The 22,377-nt window shown below is 30.1% G+C and overlaps 2 protein-coding genes across 3 annotated transcripts in view; both read left to right on the top strand.

Annotated features, from left to right (window-relative positions):
• The window catches only part of LOC105110998 (keratinocyte proline-rich protein-like), a 48,475-nt gene that overhangs the window by 10,981 nt on the left and 15,117 nt on the right, over positions 1 to 22,377 (top strand). The gene's annotated exons all lie outside the window — the stretch shown is intronic.
• On the top strand, positions 949 to 2,284 carry LOC105111003 (104 kDa microneme/rhoptry antigen-like). Its single transcript, XM_011006229.1, has 4 exons — positions 949 to 1,034; positions 1,304 to 1,388; positions 1,485 to 1,781; positions 1,899 to 2,284. The coding sequence occupies exons 1-4, from the start codon at positions 1,023 to 1,025 to the stop codon at positions 2,147 to 2,149; spliced, it is 645 nt and encodes a 214-aa protein (XP_011004531.1). The 5' UTR covers positions 949 to 1,022; the 3' UTR covers positions 2,150 to 2,284.

Genomic DNA, 22,377 nt, shown 5'->3' with positions numbered 1-22,377 from the left:
AAAAATATTAATTTAAATTTATTTTATTTTATTTTATTTTTATAGGTATATAATATTTACCAATGCTAGAATTAAAAGTATCTATAGTTAAATATCTACTGATGTTAGAGTTAAAAATTTTACATACAAACCATTATAATATAGAATAACAAAATATTAGTAATTTATAATAAAAATAAGCAATATAGCATACCTCAAGTATAATACTAAAGGGATGATAATATTTTTTTTATATAATCAATTCTGTATTATAAAATTTTTGTTAGCCAGTCAAGATTTTTACTGATTATAATACTATATGACAATTTTTTAAATGAGATTTTCACCATTAAAAAATAAAAATAAGATATCATAAATTTATTTTTTAAAAAGATTTATTTTTAAGGCTGTTATAATGTTGGATGTGATAGAAATTAGGATAAAAATAAAAATATAAAATAAAATTGTTTTTATAATAATTTTAAAATAATTTTATAATTCAAGTTTTCTATGTTTTTATCAGGAAACAACAATCTAACAGCGGCTAAATTCTTTTAACATGAGATATGGAAATATTAATTGAAGATTTTTAATTTTTTATGGTGAATTTTTTGGGGACACGTGTACGGTTGTCATGGGTTTTGCATGGCTCATTTATTGACATGACTGAACTAATGCACTGTAGGATGCACAAAAACCTTCGAAATGGTTAACAAAATTGAAGGTGAGATGTGTCCAACAGAGCCAGCACTTGCATACGCAGGTTTGGAGGGTCAGCAATGAAAAAGAAACGACAATATGACGTCAAGCTCAACACCCCAATCCCACGTGTCCTCTTCTTATTGTCCTCTAGGTGCAAGGTATTTAAGCTTTGGTCTCAACACTTCTACTACTTAAGTTGTGATCAATCTTAATTTTATAAGCCCCTGTCTCCCTCTCACCCTCTGGTCTATTCTGTCTCCCTCTCACCCTCTGGTCTATTCCTTCACTCTGCTCTCAATTCTGTCATCTCATCAGGTCCAGATCAAAGCTTCGAAAAAACCATGGCTGAAAAGGTATGTGCATGGATGGATGTGGAGATTTTGATATATTTTCCTTCTTCTTCTTTTCTTGGTTTAGATTTATCTTTTATTTAGCGCATTCATTAGGGTTTTTCTTCTTTTTATGTGGTGTGGTCATTGTTTTTGACCCTATGGAGTATGGATCTCATCTTCTTGTTCATTATCTTTGTTGATCAATATCCTTCCATGTCAGAAAGTGTTCCAGTCCTTTCAATATTCTTCCTGGCTTAGAATGTCCTTGTTTTTATGTGCTCCTATTGCAGCAAGTCACAGAAATGGTGATCAAGGTTGCCCTTGAATGTGAGAAATGCCACAAGAAAAGCAAGAAAGTACTGTGTAGAATCCCTCGTGAGTGCCTCTTCCTCCATGTACTATAACTTAGTTTGAGCTGTTTTACGATGAAAGGAAAGTGGCTAAGTTGTTTTTGTGGATTGTGAACAAGAGAAATTCAGAACCAGATATATGACAAGAAGGCAGGCACAGTGACCATCACTGTGGTATGTTGCAGTCCTGAAAAGATCAAGGAAAAGATAATCTGTAAGGGAGGTGAAGCTGTCCAGAGCATTGAGATCAAGGTTCCAGAGAAACCCAAAGAACCACCAGCTAAAACTAAAGAACCGGAGAAGCCAAAAGAACCTGAAAAGCCTAAGCAAACGGAGAATTCCAAAGAACCGGAGAAGCCCGAAGAACCAGAGAAACCCAAAGAACCGGAAAAAGCCAAAGAACCAGAGAAACCGTCACCAGTCCACCCAAGGACATGTTGTGCTGAATGCTTCCATGGGATTAGTGGAGGCCCATGTTATCATGACTATAGGAGGCCAGCATTCGCCCTAATCCCAACTCCAAAACCGGCTCCACCACCACCTAAAGCTCCGGAACCAGTCCACCCAAGGACATGTTGTGCTGAATGCTACCATGGGATTAGTGGAGGCCCATGTAATCAAGACTATGGTAGGCGAGCACCCCCATGTTATGAAGCTTATGGAAGGCCAGTGTATGATAGTTGGTCTGGCAGCGGCGGCGGCTGTGGTTGCCAAAGAAGCGGTTACTATGTGTGCAGATGTGAATACGTCTGCGAAGATAATCCCCCGTCATGCACGATCATGTGAAAGCATCTAGAATGTCCGTATTGCCTTAAGCCAAATTCCACCAAAAATCACTGGGTTTGGAAATTATTATGGTGTCGATATGATCAAATTAAACAATAGCATTACGTATGCTCATGTCATAACCTTGTCTAGCTACCTAGTTGTCTATGTTGAAATGTTGGGGTCAGTTCTGGCTGCATTTTGGGTCTTCTTCCTTCGTTACAAAGATTTTATGTGATACAGTAAGGTTGGTGATGTGGGAACAATATTTTACTACAGGGTTACAAGAGATGTTAAGATTTTTAATATATGAATATAAGGGATTTTAAATTAAGCTTCCATAATCATTGCTATTTGTATAGTGATAGTGCATCTCAGCATCTCCTTTGCCTTCATTTTCTATTTGCTTTCTTTAATTTCTGACAGTAACTGGTCGATGGTTTCTGTTTGTAAACGTTATCAAGCTTCGCTGTCAGAAATTTAGGTCATGCATGATCCATCTAGATAATGGAATGTGGACTGTCAGGATCCCATCATTGTACTTGGCGATAAGAATTCTACAACGAATGAGCAAAATCAGTGCATTGAGCAATTCCCTTCCTTCTCGTGAAATGTTGATATATGAGAGATTATGTAAAGTTGTCGACTACGAAATTTATATTAGTTGCTCTCTAAACACTATTATTATTGATTAAAAGAGTGAAATTCTTGTGCAATTCACAATGAAAAATTTGGGATTCCTATTCTTCCACGTTTTAAATAAATGCTTTGTGATCAGATCAAATTCAAAAAAAATAAAATAATGTTTTCTTAATAACTTTTTTTAAAAACACAAGTAATTAATCAACATCTTAGATAATCAATCCACTCTAATTAAAAATAAAACTTGGTTCGAGTCATATTTTAAATTAATTATTATTATATGCACTATTATAGTTATGTCATTAAATTTAAAGTCTATCTTAAATTTGCCAAGTTAATATCATTTTTAATATAAACTAAAATAAGACCAACTTATTTTTTAATTAAAAGATTCGGATATAAAAAACATGACAAATGCAAAAGCATTTGTACCAAAATAAGTGGAGTAAAAAGAAAAAGAAATTTTAACGTGGTTCTTACCATCAGAAAAATGTACTTTTCTAACTAATGAAGGGAGATTGACGTGACAAAGGATGCCATAATCTTATATATAAAAAAGAAAACAATGATATTAATTTATTTGCTTTTCTAACCAGTCTTGACACAGAAATTGAGCTTTTAAACCAAACTTTATGAATGATGCTGATTTTGACTTCATCTTTTTTTTTTTTTTTTTTTTATGGAACTATAAAGCTAGCACGAGTAGATATTCAAGAAAACTAAATCTACTTTAGTTTACTTGAATATCTACTCATGCTACCTTTATATGTTAAAAAAAGTAAGATGCTCGATCATTTTACAGGAATCTCACTCTTTTTTCTTTTCAAAGTACTTTTTAATTATTTAATTTTAAAAAAATTAGATTAATGGTTTTAAATGTTTTTTTATAGTTCTTTTCAAAGTACTTTTTAATTATTTAATTTAAAAAAAAAATAGATTAATGGTTTTAAATGTTTTTTTATAGTTCTTTTCAAAGTACTTTTTAATTATTTAATTTAAAAAAAAAATAGATTAATGGTTTTAAATGTTTTTTTATAGTTCTTTTCAAAGTACTTTTTAATTATTTAATTTAAAAAAAAAATAGATTAATGGTTTTAAATGTTTTTTTATAGTTCTTTTCAAAGTACTTTTTAATTATTTAATTTAAAAAAAATTAGATTAATGGTTTTAAATGTTTTTTTATAGTTTTAATATGCTGATATTATATATTAAAGAATATATTTTTTAATATATTTTTAATTAAAAAATACTTTTAAAACATATTATATGGGAGGTGGCAGTCATCATTGAAATACAATGAAATGGTAAAATCAATAGAAATTTAAAGGGATTAAGGCCCATATCATGAACTTGCCTACCGGTACGTAGCTTTGAGTGGAAGGAAGCTTCGCCCATACCTAAATGGCTTTATTTTGTGCTCTCAACTTTTGGAAACCCTAGCTAACATGCCAACCACCTACTTATCGTCTTGGTTAAGCCTTACATAAGCGTGGAATCTCAACATAGTTGCTTGTATCTTTCATGCCTCAAATAATCTTTCAATGGCCAGATGACAAAAACAAATTATTATAATAATCATATATGGTGGGATCCGAAAAGATTTGCACAAAAGAATACATCTCAATCATTTATTTAAAAATATTTGAATAATTACTATAATTTTATATCGATATCACTAAAAAAAAAAAACCTTCTTAAGAACATTAGCTAATAAAAAACTATGATTTTTTAGCTTGTTATTCTTAAAATTATAGTTATAAAGCCCAGTGGCCTTCCTTTAGAGACGTAGTGCTTGCATGGATCTTAAAAATGCCGGCCATTGAAATCCTTCGAATACAGCTTATAAGAATGTGGAGCCAAAACCGTTGTCGGCAGACCTGGCTGTGAGCTGTGACTAAAGCCAATGGGAACACAAATATTGACCAGTCTTGAAGAACATGGCATTGTGGAGGAGCCTCATGCATGGGCTTATGCCATATGGTCATGGTTTTTGATTATTTTCAACAAAAAGAAGAACTTTATGCATTTTGTTTGCCAATGAGGGCTTCACAGAGCATTGATTGTTGAGAGAAATTATTTTATTTAAAGTGAAAGGAATATTGTCATGATGATCAGAAAATCAAATAAGGGGTCAATAAAATCATTAAAAAGTTATCCTCTTTCTGCGTCAACCCTTTTGAATCTCCAATGAATCATCTTGTTCTTGAACTCCCCAATACTTTGAGTTGAAGGAAGCGAACAGTACTAATCTTTTCCCGCATCGATTGCTTCGCTCTGTTCTTTTCATTGCTACGAAGCAAGCTACCACCTTTTCCCTCTTTTAGTAGACCGACATTTTTTTAAAAAGGAAAAATTTCTTTAGCAACCATGCTTTAGATTTCGTTTGATATTGTTACGTAGTGTAATTAAACTTATTATAATTTTAAAAGTTATTTAATTTTTCAGTGTTTAAATTTTATTTTCATCTTAAATAATGGTAAAAGCTTGAATTTAAAAAGATTATAACTTATAGTTTTTTTTCTTTTTAAATCATAACTGCAAAACCTGCTACAAAAAAAAATAAATCATAATTTATATTTTCTTTTTAAACTTACCACCCCTCCATATGGTCCTCAAAGTTTAGAAGGTTAGTCATATTGGCCTCTCAATCACAATTTCAATCATCTTAAACTTCTTACTTGTAATTTTTTGTCACAATCTTCACATGGAACCCCCTGAACACTTGAGACAACACATGGTGGCCATACTTATATTATATTTGGTGACATGATTCAATCTGTTTTTTAAAGTATTTTTTTTAATAATTTTATAAATAGTTTTCAATAATTTTAATGTGTTTGTTAATACAAAAGATAAAGTTTAAATATTATTTTAATGCATTTTTAATTTAAAAATATTTTTTTAAAAAACCATTTATCTCATTATCAGACATGAACTTAACCTCACATACGAGGATTCTTGTGCATTATTTACGGTTTCAACATGGTCCAAAATTGACATAAAAACAGTATGCATGTTCCATAGGCCAAACGCTACTTTCCATAGCTAGAGGACAAATACAAATTATTATAATACAAATTAGATGCAAACTCAAAAAACTTTTAAATAAATTAGGGGTCGCTACCTTTATTAAAAAAAAAAAAAAACAGCTAAGAATCAAAAAACGTAAAAGAAATAAGTAAAAGTTCTAAATTAAAAAAATAAAATCCAAAGGAACATATAGAAAATAGTAGAATCAGCCATAAAAGGAGCTTTTAAAAAACTTTTTTATTTTGACCATTAAATATTTTTTATTGACTCAAGTTCGGGTTAATTTAAGATAAACCCACCTGATCCATAACTCAAACAGTATAAATTCATCTTCTAGTTGCTCATAATTTAGATAAGCTACTGTTACGCTTTCTTAAATGAAAAGATAAAAAACTCATTATACTGCTGTAAATTGTGAAAATAGACATGGACGAACATTGTATTTCAAAAGAGGTATGGCATTTATTATTTGTGTTGCTTTCGTTTCTGAGTCTCTGCCTCTAGAGCTTGGACTCGTTTGAACTGGAGCAACTGCTGCCAAAGACAATAGTGAAGGTGAAGGTGAAGGTGAAGGTGTACCCGTAGGTTAATTTATTTGATGTATTTGAGTTGCCAGATAAAATGATTGAAAGACAATTCAAAAACCATGTTCCATAGGTCAACGTCAAGAGTAAAATGCTCGTAAGAACAATAAAAAAAAAATAAACTTCTTTTATGGCATTAAAAAAAGTTGTAACATGGTTTTTGAACGCCAAAAAAGTTGTTCATAGCTAAGGAGAAGACTGTATAAAAAAAACCAAAGATATTATCATGAGAGGTTCTAATATGAAAATTTTGAAGAAGATGGGAACATGAACGCCAATTAAGGTATAAATTCATTGCCATACATATTCTATTTTGAGGTTAAATTAATATAAGTTTCATTAGTTATTAAAATTAAAATATTAAAACCTAATAATAATAAAATAAAGATTGGAAGACTTATTTTCAACAATTTATCTAACAAAAACAGGCAAGAGCTTTTTTTTTTCTTTTTTAATCTGGAAAAATAAAACTTTAAAACTTGGTAAGTGAAAATGGGCCGAAACCATGAGCTACATAAAGCACAAAGCCTAGAAACCGCAGAAAAGCAACATGAAAACTAAGCCCATATGATTGAAACGCAGCCCAATCTCATTTTTGGACATTTAAAAGCATCTCATGTTATTACAACAAGAGAATAATTTCTCTCTTTTTTTTTTTTTTTTTTTTTTTGATTCACGTGGGGTGTCCGGGCCAGCGTGCGCGCACCACGACTAATCCCCACGGCCCACTGAATATCCTGCAAACCCAATAGGCATGGAAGGCACCGCGGGGGTGACAGGCGTGCACGCTAGGGCTTGAACCCAGGTGCAGTGGAAGGAGACAAGCCCCTTCCACCGCTAGGCCAAGCCCTAGTTTGCGAATAATTTCTCTCTTTTTTGTACATAAGGTGGTTTTTATCTTGTTTCCAAAAAAAAATAATTCTAGAATAATAATTGGTGCATATTTATGGGTACTGTTTCAGAATATGGTACAAACTTGTTTTTAAAAAATTTATATTTTTATTAAAATTTAATATGTTTTATATGTTTTGGATCATTTTGATGTGCTAATATTAAAAATAATTTTTTAAAAATAAAAAAATATTATTGGCATGCATTTCGGCACGAAAAGTTATTTAAAAAGCAACTGCAACCACATTGTCAAATAGGCTCTAAATTTATTCTATTACCATACTTCGATCTTAAAAACTCCAATTTGAGGGGTTCTCCTAAATTTTCTATCACCACCACCTCCTCCTTGTTATTTCAACAAGCGTCTAAGCTAAAAATTCAAATTTTTTATTATTATTATCTCCCTATTTGTTTTTGTTTTTTAAAAATATTTTTTAAAAATTTTATTTTTTATTTTTTGTTGCTTTAAAATTAATATTTTTTTGGTATTTTAAGATCATTTTGATATGATGATGTTAAAAATAATTTTTTTAAAATAAAAAAATATTTTTTGATGCATTTATCAGTGAAAAACACTTTGAAAAGTAACCGTAATCACACTTTAGTCCAAACACCCCTTTAAAACACTAAAAGGTCTGAGATTATTGTTCTTTCATGCACTATAGACTCATACTCATCTACAATGTGGATTTACTATTCCCATGAATTTTTTTTATTTTGCTTTCTAAGGACCTAATTTAAGGCTAATTTAGCTAAAATTGTTAAGGAATAGTGTAATTGAAAGAAAAAGAACTGAAATGAAACAAGCAGAGGAGATGAGTGGTGTTTTAATTTTCTTTTTTGCAAAATGTGCAACTTAGTTCTCATTCTTTATGAATTATAACAATTGGGTCCTTTTAATTTTTAAAGCTTCAAAAAAATCATCATTTATTTTTTTATTTTTTAATTATTGGTTTGAGAGAGGAAAGAGAAAGTTGATGAATTCTAATGATAGAGAGAAAATTATTGTTGACATTGATTTTAATTACCAAAACAGTTGATTTGGTGTCAAATGGTTTTGAGGAAATTTCAACTAAGGTGTTTTTTTACTTTAAAATTACATAAAAAACAAATATGAGCTCAAGAAGATTTTTTGTTCAGGATTGATTTTGGGTTTTAGGATAGTTTTTTAAAGACATGAATAAGCTTATCAAGATATCTAAGGAATCTTTAAATTATTTTGGGTCAAAAAATAGTTTGTTGTCATCTTTGTTTTCAAATTTTACAAAATTGAAGTATCTAAGAAAAAAATTCTTCCAAAAAGAAAGGAAGCATGTTGTCTCAATAAATAATAAATAAATAAATAAAAGCTTACATTGGGTTAGTGCTTATTTTTTTTTTAAAAAAAATCAATTTTATTGCTTGAAAAAAATTAAAATCTTGAGGAAATTAGTGAGGCAAAAAGGAAGGATTTTTTTAGTTGTTGTTTATCACTAGCCTTTTTGGGATTATTTTTCCTTCATAATTCTTTCACTTTTATTTTACTTCTTTTGGTTTGAAATTTCTATATTTTGATCCAAAACTTTATTTTCTTCACTTGTTAATTTCTAACTTTAAGAGAAAAGAAAAGGTCACTAGAAAATGATAAAGGAGAGTGAAAGTTCTCGATAAACCACATTCTAACAACAAAAAAGCCAATTTTGATGACATTGGATTTCAATCGACAAGATAAGTTCTATTGAGGTGTTTTTAATAATTGTTTTGCTATAAAAAGTATATTGACGTTAAATAAATAAATAATAGCTTACAACAAAAATAAAGTTACTAAACCTATTTGAGTTTATAATTCGGGTTATGACACTACTAGAAATTTGCTTAAAACTAATAGAATTATCGATAGAATAATTCTATTGGTAATTAGTGGTAATAATTACAAACAAAAGCTTTTCTGTCTGTAATTCAGTCGGTATTTACTGACGGAATTACAAACACAATATTGAAAATTAAAAAAGAGAAAAGGCATTTCGCTAATGTGGAAGTTTTTGTAGGTGATTTTACTAATGAAATCATCGAAGGATTTAAACCAAGATCTCCGTATAGTAATGTGATCGATTCACAGTCAGAATTGCCAATGGAGTCACCGATATAATGAGTATGTCTGTGATTCTTTCAGTAAAAGTGAATATACTCTGCCGACCCTTTCCTACACTAATTTTCTTTCTTCTTCCTCATCCTAACTCTCCCCTTCCAAACTACAAACAACCACCCCCCCAAAAAATCTCCATCTTCTCAGCACAAGTCATATTTCTTTAAGTTTTGTGGTCACAACATCCGTGTTTTGATTTATTATGGATTTTATTATTTTTTGTAAGTAAATATTTTTTTTTAATTTTAACATTTAAATGTCAATTTTATTGTTTTTTAAGTATATGTATTTTCTTAGTACATGTATATGTTTTATTGTTATTTCTTAAACAAACTTGTAATATATGAATGTATAATTTTGTACTTGTTATGGTTTTTTTTAGATTTTATAAAATTGTATTTGTGTATAAATTGTTGAAACTTTGTTGAATTACCAAATTACATGTGTTATGGTGAAATAATTAGTAGTTTGTTTAACGGATTAGTTTTAATTTTTATCAATGCTATTGCAGAGCTGTAATTTCTGTAAATTTATATGATAAATTTGTATAGATATTGATAATTGATAATGAATATTTAATAGTTATGAGAAGTTGTAATTAGTTGGATAATCTTGAGGTAAACCAATATTTTTATAAATTTATTTACCTAACATAGTTAATTAATACATGTTGTCATCGTAATTTTATAGAGGTTTGATATAAGTCATGAATGATCATTTATCGATATATCAAGATTCACCTCGAGGATTGTGAAGGATGGATTATTGTAATGAGGTTCAGGGTTTTATTAATTTCACAACATCTATCCCCAGAAATTTTACTGGAGACGGTATTAGGTGTACATGCAAGAAGTGTTAAAACAAAAAGGATTTGTATCCAGATATTGTAATGATGCATCTTCTACATAAAGACTTTATGGAGAATTACTAGTGTTGGTATACACACGGAGAAATATTTGTTCGTAATTAGAGCATGAGAGAAAGGTTGATTGGGTCAACTTCTAGTTCTAGCAACGTGCATAGAGTCGCAAATGACAATAATAATCCTTATAGGAATATGATTATGGATGCAATAAGAATGAGTTAAGGTAATGTCAGTCAATGTCCAATCATAGAAAAAGAACCTAATGCAGATGCAGCTAGGTTTTTTTATTTGTTGAAAGATTCTGACATTGAGCCATATCGAGTTGCTCCTTCGATTAACTTGGAAGAAAATTTAAATTTTTATGTTTTCGATAATAGTCATGTTGATGTTGACTCAAAGGAGTTGAATGTTGTTTTAAGCTTTAGCGGACAAAAAAAAAATCAATGAAGATGATAATGATATCCATATTGAAGATTGCGATGAAGATGATGACTATTAAATTGATGACAAATAAGAAATTTTTTTTGACTAACTATCAGAATGAAGCAATGTGTAAAATATTTTTTTTGATGTAATATATATTATGAATGATATATTTTGTAACATGAAACATGTATGTTATAAGTTTGTATTGTTTAAGAACTGTTGGTATTGTTTCGTACGATGAACAATTTGTAATTTAAGTGTTTGCAAGAAGATAATAGGCAATATAAACATAATCTTTCTTGCACAATGCACTATCCCCAACATCCATACTAACAAACTTCTGTCTGTCTACATTTTAGAAAGAGTAGAAGAATATTTACTAAATACCACAATCATCAATGACTTTACAGATGGAATCCCATTCCTTGGCATTTCATAAAGAGTTAAAAAATATTTACTGGAAATGCCATAGTCACTGTTGTAACCCAATCTTGGATTCACTAAGATTTTCTCTAATGTTATTTTATTATCCATAACAAATATATATATATATATATATATAAATAAAAAAAAGAGTTTATAATATATTTTCTCGAGTCAACCGTATCTTTCGATCAAAATCGAGTCCACCAGGTCAATACGGGTTAAACGATGTCTACTGGGATAAAAAATGAGTTTCGGGCTGTTTCGGGTCAAAACCGAGTCTACAGGGTCAATACGAGTCCCACCATGTCGACCGCGATGAAAAATGAGTTTCGGGCCGTTTCGAGTCAAAACCATCATTTTTTGTCAAAACTGAGTCCACCGGGTCAATACAGGTCTCACCATGTCGACCACGATGAAAAATGAGTTTCGGGCCATTTCGGGTCAAAACTGTTATTTTCGGTTAAAACAGAGTCCACCGAGTCAATACGGGTCCCACCATGTCATCCGGGATAAAAAAAATGAGTTTCAGGCTATTTTTGGTCAAAAAAACCGGTCCACCGAGTTGATACCCGTATAAAGTTTTTTTTAATTAAAATTGATTTTTAGCGGTTGAAAAGCTTTTTATAATACTGATTTGAGTTTTTAATTTTACCCCTATAAATAAATATTATTATTATATATAATAAAACAAAAAAATAATACAATTTCGTCATAGTAGGCGGAGGATTTCGGCTGATGGTAGGCGGTGCAGCTGTACATTGAAAATTTTACACAATCCGTGATTACTTGCACAATCTGTGATTCCTTGTCCCCTGTTATTGGCTATAAATAGCCAATGAAACCAAGCCAACCAGGGAAAGAAAAAAAAGAAAATAAGAGTAATCTGAATCGAAAGCGTCCTATTTGTGTTACTATTTGTCACTGTTCATTTTATTTTCTACCTTTTCTTCACGCAAGTAAGATATTGATTTTTTTTAAAACAATTTGAGAAATGCCAAAAATATCGTAATCGTTAGATCTAATAGTATTTAAATATGAGCTATTGATTTTTTAGGATATAATAGGCTTTACCATACCGGATTAAAATCCAAATCCACCTCAGCCTTTAAAATAATCTACCCTTCGATCCTGTTGTGCCACATCATCAAGTGTACCAAACACTCGGTATATCGCACCACACCGGAATAAAGCTCAGACCATCCGGATTGTCCGATCAACTTGCAGATCAAGCCAATCACAACCGCACGATCCGTTCATCCGCGATCCAATGGTTCACAGGCTTCAGACACACCGGTGCACCATGCGCGCATTCGCACCGTAGCACAAACTCAGATCCCCTCTCTCCTCTCGCCGGTGATTCTCTCTCTCTCCTCCGATCTTCCATTTTCGGCCTTTTCAAACAAAAAAAACATCATAGAAAGGTGCATCGTCCCTTTCGAAGTAAAACCCCGGCCGGTTTAAGCCTTTTCACAGCGGAATCTGGCCGGAAAAAGGCCGTGACAGTCATCGGGCAATCGGAGCTTCAAATCGACGATTTTCCCTCGTCAGCAATCAACGGCCGTCGAGACCACCACCATCAGAATACTCGCCCTCAGATCTACCAGAATCAACCATCTGTTGGCCGGAATCTCACCGGAAAATTTCACCGCCTCCAATAGTAGCCGCGTGTTAGCCACAAGCGCCGCTAGTGACATTTTCGTAAATTTCAGAGAAATTTGAGGGTATTTCAGTCTTTTACCTATACAGTGGCACTCAGGTAATTGTTTATGGTATTTCTGATATTTTTATATATAAATACTTGTAAATTATTTTTACATGTAAAAAATAAAAAAAATAAATAAATTTAAAATAAATAACGAGGCCGGTCCAACACCCATTTTATCATATCACTGTTCATGGGTTCAAAACCTGATTCTCAAATATGGATATACCCATTTCTTAACGATATTAAAATAATTTTTGTTTTATAAAATAAATATATTATGTCGACACATCTCTTTTATTTATAGAAAAGGACCGATGTAAAAAATTTAAATACCAAATATGGATTATGTCCATTATTATTTCTTTTGGTAAATCAGATGTAACTCTCCTTTTCAGGGACAAACGTCGATATTTTAGACAAAGTCTCCTAGTTTTAGGGACTAATGTTATTTTTAACGTGTCTTCTATTTTTAGGGACCGACGTTAACCATCTTAATTGTTTTTGCAAATAAGCTCAAAATATAATAGCATTTGAATCAAATGAAAAACACACAAGTAAGGGTAACCTTTCTCTGAAAGGATGTTTTAAGGATGGTGTCTACCTTCCCTTAATCATAACTAACCCAGTATCTGAATCTCTGGGATCAGTGTCTAATTTTGGATTTCTAGTTCCCTCAAATTACCAGATGGCGACTCCAATAAAAATCTTTATTCCTCCCAATCAAGAAAAAAACAACGTATTCTTTATCAGTAAAACTGTGATATAAATCCCAGCGATCACCCCTTTTAATTTTATTTTTTCATCTGCTCCATTTTTTTTCTTCTCATTTCCTTCAAATCTTTTGTTTGTTTTGCTTCTAATCTCTACTTGAATCTTTAGGAAATTAAAAGGTATGAATTTCCTCTACTTCATTTTACTTCAAGATTTTTTTTTCTTTGTTTTAGCTATTGTTATTTTTGTTATGTTTTTTGTTTTGGTGTATTTTTATAATGTAGATAAAATCTTGAAATAAACATATTATTAAGGTAAGCATTTTTCATTCCTAAAGTCTATATATATATATATTAATTTATTTAATATATTTTATTGTTTATATTGCCATAATAATTGAATAATTTATTGAATTTTAATTGTTATTGTTGAATTTACCATGTACTTAGTAATTGAATATGTAGGAATAAATTTAATTAATCTCTCTTAATTTTACTCTATTATTGCATGATAGGTGTTTAAATATGTAATTAGTAATTAATAATTAATATAGAGGAATATTTTATTGTGTGATACTTGATGAATTTAGAACTGAGATTTCTTCATTCTTGAAGGCTTTATAAGAAGTCAGTGCTTGAAGATACCATCTGTTTTGTGGTTAGCAAGGGATATGTCCTTCAAATGGAGATGATTGTTCGAGCGTCCAGAAAAGGCTACCATATTGAAGAGGTAGTCTTATATTTCACATTATTGTGGTTTATGATTAAAATTAACATACAATACCTGTAATCAACAGGAGCGCGTGCGCACAGCCGCACTCACATTTCAGTTTATACAATATTATGACTGCTCATTGTCTTGAGTTTCAAGATACACATTTCATGCATGTATGGTAACACATCTTGATTGCCCTCGTCTTTTTGGTTGTGGCGTGAACAACTACATAGATCAGGAGATGCCTATGCTTACCCTGTTCCATAAATGTTTCAATGCCCTCTTCGTATAGCGTATATATTCTCGTCATTATGCCTGTTGGACAATAGTATTTGTTGAACTGTAAAATCCCAATTGAATCCTGAATAGTTAGGACATGGCTAGATATACTCTAGATATTTTCAAAAGTGGTAGGGTTAATGACCTTTTTTTATTGTATTGCATATTTTCTCTGTTGACTGTTTTCCCCCGACTCATCATACGTTGGTTTTATTCCCTGTATGGTTTTGCTGTTTGTTTTCTGTTTTGAAATTTTTAACTGCAGACTACTTTGCATCTGAAATTGCTCACTAATCCTTAGCTGTGGTTGATTTTGGTTATGAATTTGTCACAAGTTCAATTAGCTTCGTTGATAGAGTATTTGGGAGTTCAAAGCTAGGAGGTTCTAAAATTGTTGAATATTTGAAAGGCCTTGCATATCTTCTGGTTACAAAATAAGAAGCAATTCTGTTTTTATCAACATAATTAGTTTTGTAACACCCAATCTAAGGAGTTTGTAGCTTTATAGTAACATAATGCTCATCTTACTGAAAAATAAAAGCAACTATTGACGAGTTATAAACAACATACGACTCATCTCACTAAAAAATATAAGGAAGTCTCGGTGAATTATGGACAACACCAAATGGTCATGAACATGGCGTCAAAGAGTAATGATACATGTGCACCCCTTTTGGCCATATAACAACCAGTCTCCTCCAGCTCCACCATTGTGCTAATTTAATATTTTTTTGAAAACACATTCTATTTGTAATAAATATTATTTAACTTTATTTTTTTTATTTTTGATCTTTAATAAAATTTATTTGCATAATTGGTTTTTTTACTGTTAATTTATATAATTTTATATTATTTATTCTAAATAATTTTTTTAAAAAATTAAAAATAGCCACTGACAGATTTACAAATGGAATGTATCCATCGACATTTCACAGAGAGTTGAAAAATATTTACTGAAAATGCCACAATCATCGACAGATACTGTCCATCGACATTTTACTGAGAGCTGCACCATGTTTACAGAATACATTTGTCAGTATATCTCTAGCGAGAATTTTTTGGCATGTAATTTCCATCTGTAAAACAATTGGTAATATTTTTTTTACCGGCATACTTAGCGGTGGAATATGGTATTACCGACAAAAAATATGTTGACAATCACTTTTTATCGGTGATTTAGTTAGTAAAACAATTATCGACGAACTCTGGATCTCACATATACGGATTATGTCCATCGGTAAAACTATGAAATCTTGTAATGTGAATATGACATGTTAATCAACTTTTTTAAAAAAATTATAAAAATCAGATCAAATGTAAAAAGAGCAAAATTGTACTGTATAACATGTTTAGATAAAGAATTGATTTTTCTTTTGAGAATGAAGAACGTGTTGAAGCCAAGTAAGTGGGCTAACTTTGCTTGATTTTTTAATTTAATTTTTACGCATGGCAGAAATATTAGCATCCTTCATTCATATCAATTAACCTATTTAGTCATCGATCCTGGAGATGGAGAGATGGCTTAAACCAATTAAAATCAATAGTAAAAGGAGGAGTATTTGTTCCGATTAAAAAAGTTAACCAAACTAAAATTGAGGATTGTTGGTGCCAAATGGTGAAAGGTTTTGATCTCATTAATGATGCCTGGATTCAATCCTTGTGTGACGATCGCAAGCATATATAAAATATTTTTTTGACAAGAACTTGAACAAAAAAACTACAATAAAAGAGTTTGCAGAGAAGCGCACAAGGAAGCTTACCTAAATTAACTAGGTTAACCCGTCAAACCAAGTTAACCAGTCAAGCCTTAGATACTTGTCATAAAAGTCTGATAATTAAATAGAAAGAAATTTAATATTAACAAATTAAACTAAATAAAAAAAATTAATTAAAAAGAAAAAAATTAATTTAACATTAACAAACTAAAAAATTCATTAAAATAAAAAAAGACAACAACAATTTCTTTTTGCTTTAATTTTTTTTTGGTTTTGCGCCTTTCACTATGGATTACACAGTGCAGTCCACGGTGAAAAAGTTGATGATTTTTTAATTAATTAATTTATATTATTTTTTTATTTATTTATCAGATTTTTATGATATGGATCTTATGTTTCATGGTTTAAGCTAGTTAATTTAGATTTTTTTCTTTTTCTTTATTAGTTTTTTTTTCTTATAAGTTTTTTTATTTTTAATTAATATTTTTTATTTAATTTATTTTATTAATATTAATTTTTTTTCTATTTAGTTATTGACGGATGCCTTTAATTTTTTTTTCTTCTTTGTTGTTTTTATGCCTTTAACTGTGGACTCCACTATGCAGTCCACAGTGAAAAGGCTGATACCTTTTATTTATTTTTTAATTATTTTTTCATTTAATTTAGTTTATTAATGTTTATTTTTTTCTATTTAGTTATTTATCAAACTTTCATTACATAGATTTCGGTTTTGACGGGTTAGCCCTATTAATTCTGGTTAACCCGTGTTTTATTTTTTTTGTTTTGCGCTTTTTACTATGGATTACACAGTGCAGTCCACGGTGAAAAGGTTGATGATTTTTTTAATTAATTTGTTTATATATTTTTTTATTTATTTATCAGATTTTCATGATATGGATCTTATGTTTCATGGTTTATGCCAGTTAATTTAGATTTTTTTCTTTTTCTTTATTAGTTTTTTTTCTTATAAGTTTTTTCTTTTTAATTAATATTTTTATTTAATTTATTTTATTAATATTTAATTTTTTTCTATTTAGTTATTGACGGATGCCTTTAATTTTTTTTCTTCTTTGTTGTTTTTATGCCTTTAACTGTGGACTCCACTATGCAGTCCACAGTGAAAAAGCTGATACATTTTATTTATTTTTTTAATTATTTTTTATTTAATTTAGTTTATTAATGTTTATTTTTTTCTATTTAGTTATTTATCAAACTTTCATTACATAGATTTCGGTTTTGACGGGTTAGCCCTATTAATTCTGGTTAACCCGTCAATTTTATTTTCTATTTAGTCATCAAACTTTCTAGACAGGAATCTAAGGTTTGGCGGTTTAACCTGTTTTGAAAGGTTAATTCAATTAATTCATATTTTTTATTAGTTTTTTTAATTAATTCATTTACTTATTATATTTTTATGACACGACCTTGCAACCATATCCATAATCAAGAGTCTCTGCCCTGGGGCAGCTATGACAGCATTACATATTTGGATGAATGACTTGTACAGGGTACTGGAGGCAGGGGAGCAGCTTCCACCATTGCTTGGAATCAATACTGGGCATGGGCAACACAAGTATTCTGAGAAAGGTTTAGCCAATGTGTTCGAGTCATATTTGAAGGAACTAAATTCTCCATTCCATGAGGCTCCTGATAAGGTTGGCTGGTTCTTAACTACAAAGGTTGCAGCTGAGTCATGGTTGGAATCTAGAAGATCAACTGACGCAGTAGCTGCTTAGGTGCCATGCTCATGTAGAATTTCCTTTTTTATGTCCATAAATGGTACGTGCCCACCATAATATTGTTTCTTTTTCTGCTGATATTGTCTCTCTTGGTAGGGAATTTTTGTGTCGTTAAGATAAAGCATTGTATTTAGCCATTGAATCGTCATATAGCTGATCAGATTCTAAAAATCTAGATCATGTTGCTTTGACTGGTTGTGCTATGATTCAGGAGCATCTCTTTAGATAGTCTGCACAATTGAGGCAATTATTCAGTGAGGGAATAGCAAGTACATTGCATTTTCGGGATTGAAATTTAAAGCTATTTAAGATTGGATCAAAATCCATTCCATATGCATGTGTGATCTGACAGAACATGGCTTGCTTGCTGTCTGCAGTGTCGGCAGTGCTAAGTGATTGCCTCGTCAAATCAACGAGACTCGAGCATTTGATTACAAGGAACCGATTGCCATGGTTGCTGCTGAAGTCACAACTGCATAAATGGTATTCGTGCAGCGAAGTTCTACTGCTTCACTGTAGATTAAATCAATTCTGGACATCGAGCATATATGATCTGCACTTCTTGTGCAATGCAATGCCAGACAACTGTTGTTACAAGCTTTGATTTGATACTGTACATGACAGAAAAGTTTGCACCGTTGTTTAGTTGTTTATAGGAGTTTCCTTACTGGTATGGCTGGTTTTTATGGTTCCCTATAGCTCAATATCAATGTAGAGAAGTCCGTGAGCCTGGTCAAAAGAGAAACAAAGATTTAATTTTTTTTGTAAATAGTTCTTTCGTTGGTTGCTTAAGGTCAGATGCCAGCTGATTAAAGAAAAAAAATATTAAAGAAGAAAGCACATAGGTGGCATTACACATGGAAAAATAAAAGAGAATACATTAATTAGAAGTAGGTTATTACTAGTTGTTTCACCTATCTTTTATTGTGGGTTAAATAATTTCTATCTGAAATTATATATTCAGGGACATGTTTTTGTAAATAAAAAAAATTAGATGAAATTTAAAAATTTTATGCAGTCATTTAATTAAATAAATTAATAACTATTTATTCAACCAAACAAACTATCAAGCTTGATCTGTATCCAACTATAGCAAACTAGATTTTTATGACTTTAAAATTAGGCTAATTTACATCTTTATCCAGTTTAAGTAAACTAGACTTTTATGATCTAAACAATCAGGCTACTTTGTTTCTAAAAAATTAGGCTAATTTGTTTCAGGTTAAAAAAACCTATTCTTAACTATATTTGAACTTGAAAAAACCTATTCTTAACACACTAAAAATTTTGTAAAACATATTTATAACTTCTAATAACCCAAAAATTATTCTAAAATCAACAATGAACTCAAAACCGTAATTTTTTTTTAGTTCAAATCCATTATTCTGAGCAAGTTTAAGGTAATAACAATATATTATCTAAACTTTACTAGTCAATAATAAACTATTAAAACGAAAACCACCTATTTTTATGGTTGAAATCGATCTCAATTATAATTTTTTTTTCCTAAAACTAAAATCCAGTCATTTTTTTTCCCTTCAAATTAGTGATCATAAAATAAAAAATTAAAGTTTAGAATTAAAATTAAATTTCATAAATTATTAAGGACCAACAGCTTATAATCTAAAAAATTAAAAAACTAAAATATATGTTTAGCTTTAGTTTTAGCAAAAGCATTTATTTATTGTATTTTTTATTTTAATCCTTTAACTTTAATCTTTCTCTTTTTTAATAAAAATATTTTAATTGGTCATCAATTTAGGCTTATGAGATTGCAGTTAAAAAAAAAAAAAGGTTTATAAAATCACAATACACAGTGATTTATTTTTTCGCTGAACAATCCACACCTTTTATTAGAGTATTGCTTAATAGCATTTGAATTTTTGGGCACCAAATAAAAAGAAAAGAAAAGGAAAAAAAGATTTAGGCAGTTTTGATTTTCAAGTTAGCCAAGTCATTGGAGAGGCTATCATGGGAAATCCTTTCATAAATCTTTTATAATATCCAACTAAGCCTAGAAAACTATGAATTTCAGTCACATTCGTAGGTTTTTTCTATTCCAATACTGCTTCTATCTTCTTTGGATCCATATTGATACCCTTTTTTGATATCACATGACCTAAAAATACTATTTTGTTTAGCTAAAATTCACACTTACTCAGCTTTACATATAACTTATTTCTCCTCAAGGTCTCTAACACTTCTCTCAAGTGATTTGCATGTTCCATTTGTGATGAAAAATATATTAATATATCATTAATAAACACTATTATAAAATTGTCCAGATAAAATAAAAAAAACTCAATTCATCAATAAATATTGTTGGGCCATTAGTTAATCCAAAAGGTATCACCACAAACTCATAATGCCCATAGTGAGTTTTAAAAGTTGTTTTCTGCATATTATTCTCTTTTATCATCACTTGATGATACCCTGACCTTAAGTATATTTTTGAAAATATATACACCCTTTTTAACTCCCCTTTTAACTTTTTAACTGATCAAACAAATTATTAGTTTATGGAAAGAGATATTTATTTTTTACAGTCATTTTATTAAGCTGTCTATAATTTATACATAGCTCTAATAATCCATCTTTATTTTTAACAAATAGCACAAGAGCTCCTCAAGGTAAAAAACTAGGGTGGATAAATACTTTTTTCAATAATTCTTATAACTATATTTTTAATTTCATCAATTCTGCAGGAGCCATTTAATATGGTATCTGAGCTACTGGTGTAGTTTCAAGCAATTTTTCTATTGAAACTTCTACTTCTCAGGTGGTAATCCATATAATTCCTTTGAAAATATATCTGAAAACTCCCTTCCTACATGTATTTTATACAACTCTATTTCTTTCTTTTCCAAATTTACTGCATAAGCTAGATAAGCTTATGTCATATGGTCATGGTTTTTTATTATTTTCAACAAAAAAGAAGCACTTTATACATTTTGTTTGCCAATCAGGGCTTCACAGAGCATTGATTGTCGAGAGAAATTATTTTATTTAAAGTGAAAGGAATATTGTCATGGTGATCAGAAAATCAAATAAGTGATCGGTCAATAAAATCATCAAAAAGTTATCCTCTTTCGGCGTCAAGCCTTTTGAATCTCCAATAAATCATCTTGTTCTTGAACTCACCAATACTTTGAGTCGAAGGAAGTAATCTTGCTTCGCTCTGTTCTTTTCATTGCTAAGAAGCAAGCTACCACCTTTTCCCTCTTTTAGTAGACCGACATTTTTTTAAAAAGAAAAATTTCTTTAGCAACCACGCTTTAGATTTCTTTTCATTTAAAGATTAAAATTAATAATTAAAATTATTGTCATCATTTTCATTATTATTATAATTATTAGTGTTATTTTTATTTTTAATATTGTTATTATTTTTATCATTATTAATTTTTTTTTAAAGTATTAATATTAAAAAAAATCATAAATTTAATTTGGAGGAATTACAAATTATAAAAACTTAAATCAGATAAATTTTATCATCATCATCATCGTCGGATGAATCAAATCCCAAAAACATATGTCTATTTGTGGCCGAGATCCAAATTTATAATCATTAATTAATAGTATTCTTATCATTCTTATTTTATTATTATGATCATTAATAATTTTTTTTTAAATATTTTTATTATTAAAAAAGATTATAAATTTAATTTAAAGGGATAAAAAACTATAAAAACTTAGATTAAATAAATTTAATATTATTATTAATATTAAAAATATTACTATTTATATTATAATTAATATTATAACAGTAGACAGAAGACTTTTAAATCTAGTTTTAAAAATAAAACTAACACTTGAATATTAATATTTTTTATGTAAAAAAAAATAACAACTCCAGACCCACTACGGATGCCATGTGCTGGGTGTGGGCGTGGATGGAGCACAACTGCACATCACCAAATTAGTAATTTTTTATATATATAAATGTCACTATCAATTTCTGGAACCCCGGCGGCTATCCTTAGCTTAACCTTTGTATTGATTAACAAAATGGAAGGTGACCTGCGCACATCAAAACCATCTCTTGCTGATGAAAGATTGTGGGGTCATGTTTATAATGGTTGCATCAAGTTTCTACTCCCAAGTCAACATTTCCCCATCTTATTGGACAATTAAATTAAAGCCTCACATGTCTCAGATGTATTTATCTTAATTAAATTAACTCCTACCCCGCACCCTCCCGTCTCATTAATATTTTATAATACACTTGGGACACATGCCATGTGCAAGGGGTAGTCGACATAATTGAGCATCACCAAACTAATGTACCTTAGGATAGATACAGTGCAACATTTATATTAGCGGTGTTCATAACTATAATTCGGTGAAGTATGTTTGATATTGCCAACACAATTTTTAATGTTTTGTAAATTTCACCTATT

The sequence above is a fragment of the Populus euphratica genome, unplaced genomic scaffold (genome assembly GCF_000495115.2).
Source record: "Populus euphratica unplaced genomic scaffold, PopEup_1.0 scaffold389.1, whole genome shotgun sequence".
In the NCBI taxonomy this organism is placed as follows: Eukaryota; Viridiplantae; Streptophyta; class Magnoliopsida; order Malpighiales; family Salicaceae; genus Populus; species Populus euphratica.
This window is presented reverse-complemented; position numbering and strand designations above follow the sequence as displayed.

What these genes read in the sequence shown, in the direction of transcription:
- LOC105111003 (XM_011006229.1), top strand. An exon ending in AGTACTGTGTAGAATCCCTC is followed by an intron (nt 1,389 to 1,484) that starts GTGAGTGCCTCT and finishes TGTGAACAAGAG; the next exon opens with AAATTCAGAACCAGATATAT. An exon ending in AGAACCAGAGAAACCGTCAC is followed by an intron (nt 1,782 to 1,898) that starts CAGTCCACCCAA and finishes AACCGGCTCCAC; the next exon opens with CACCACCTAAAGCTCCGGAA.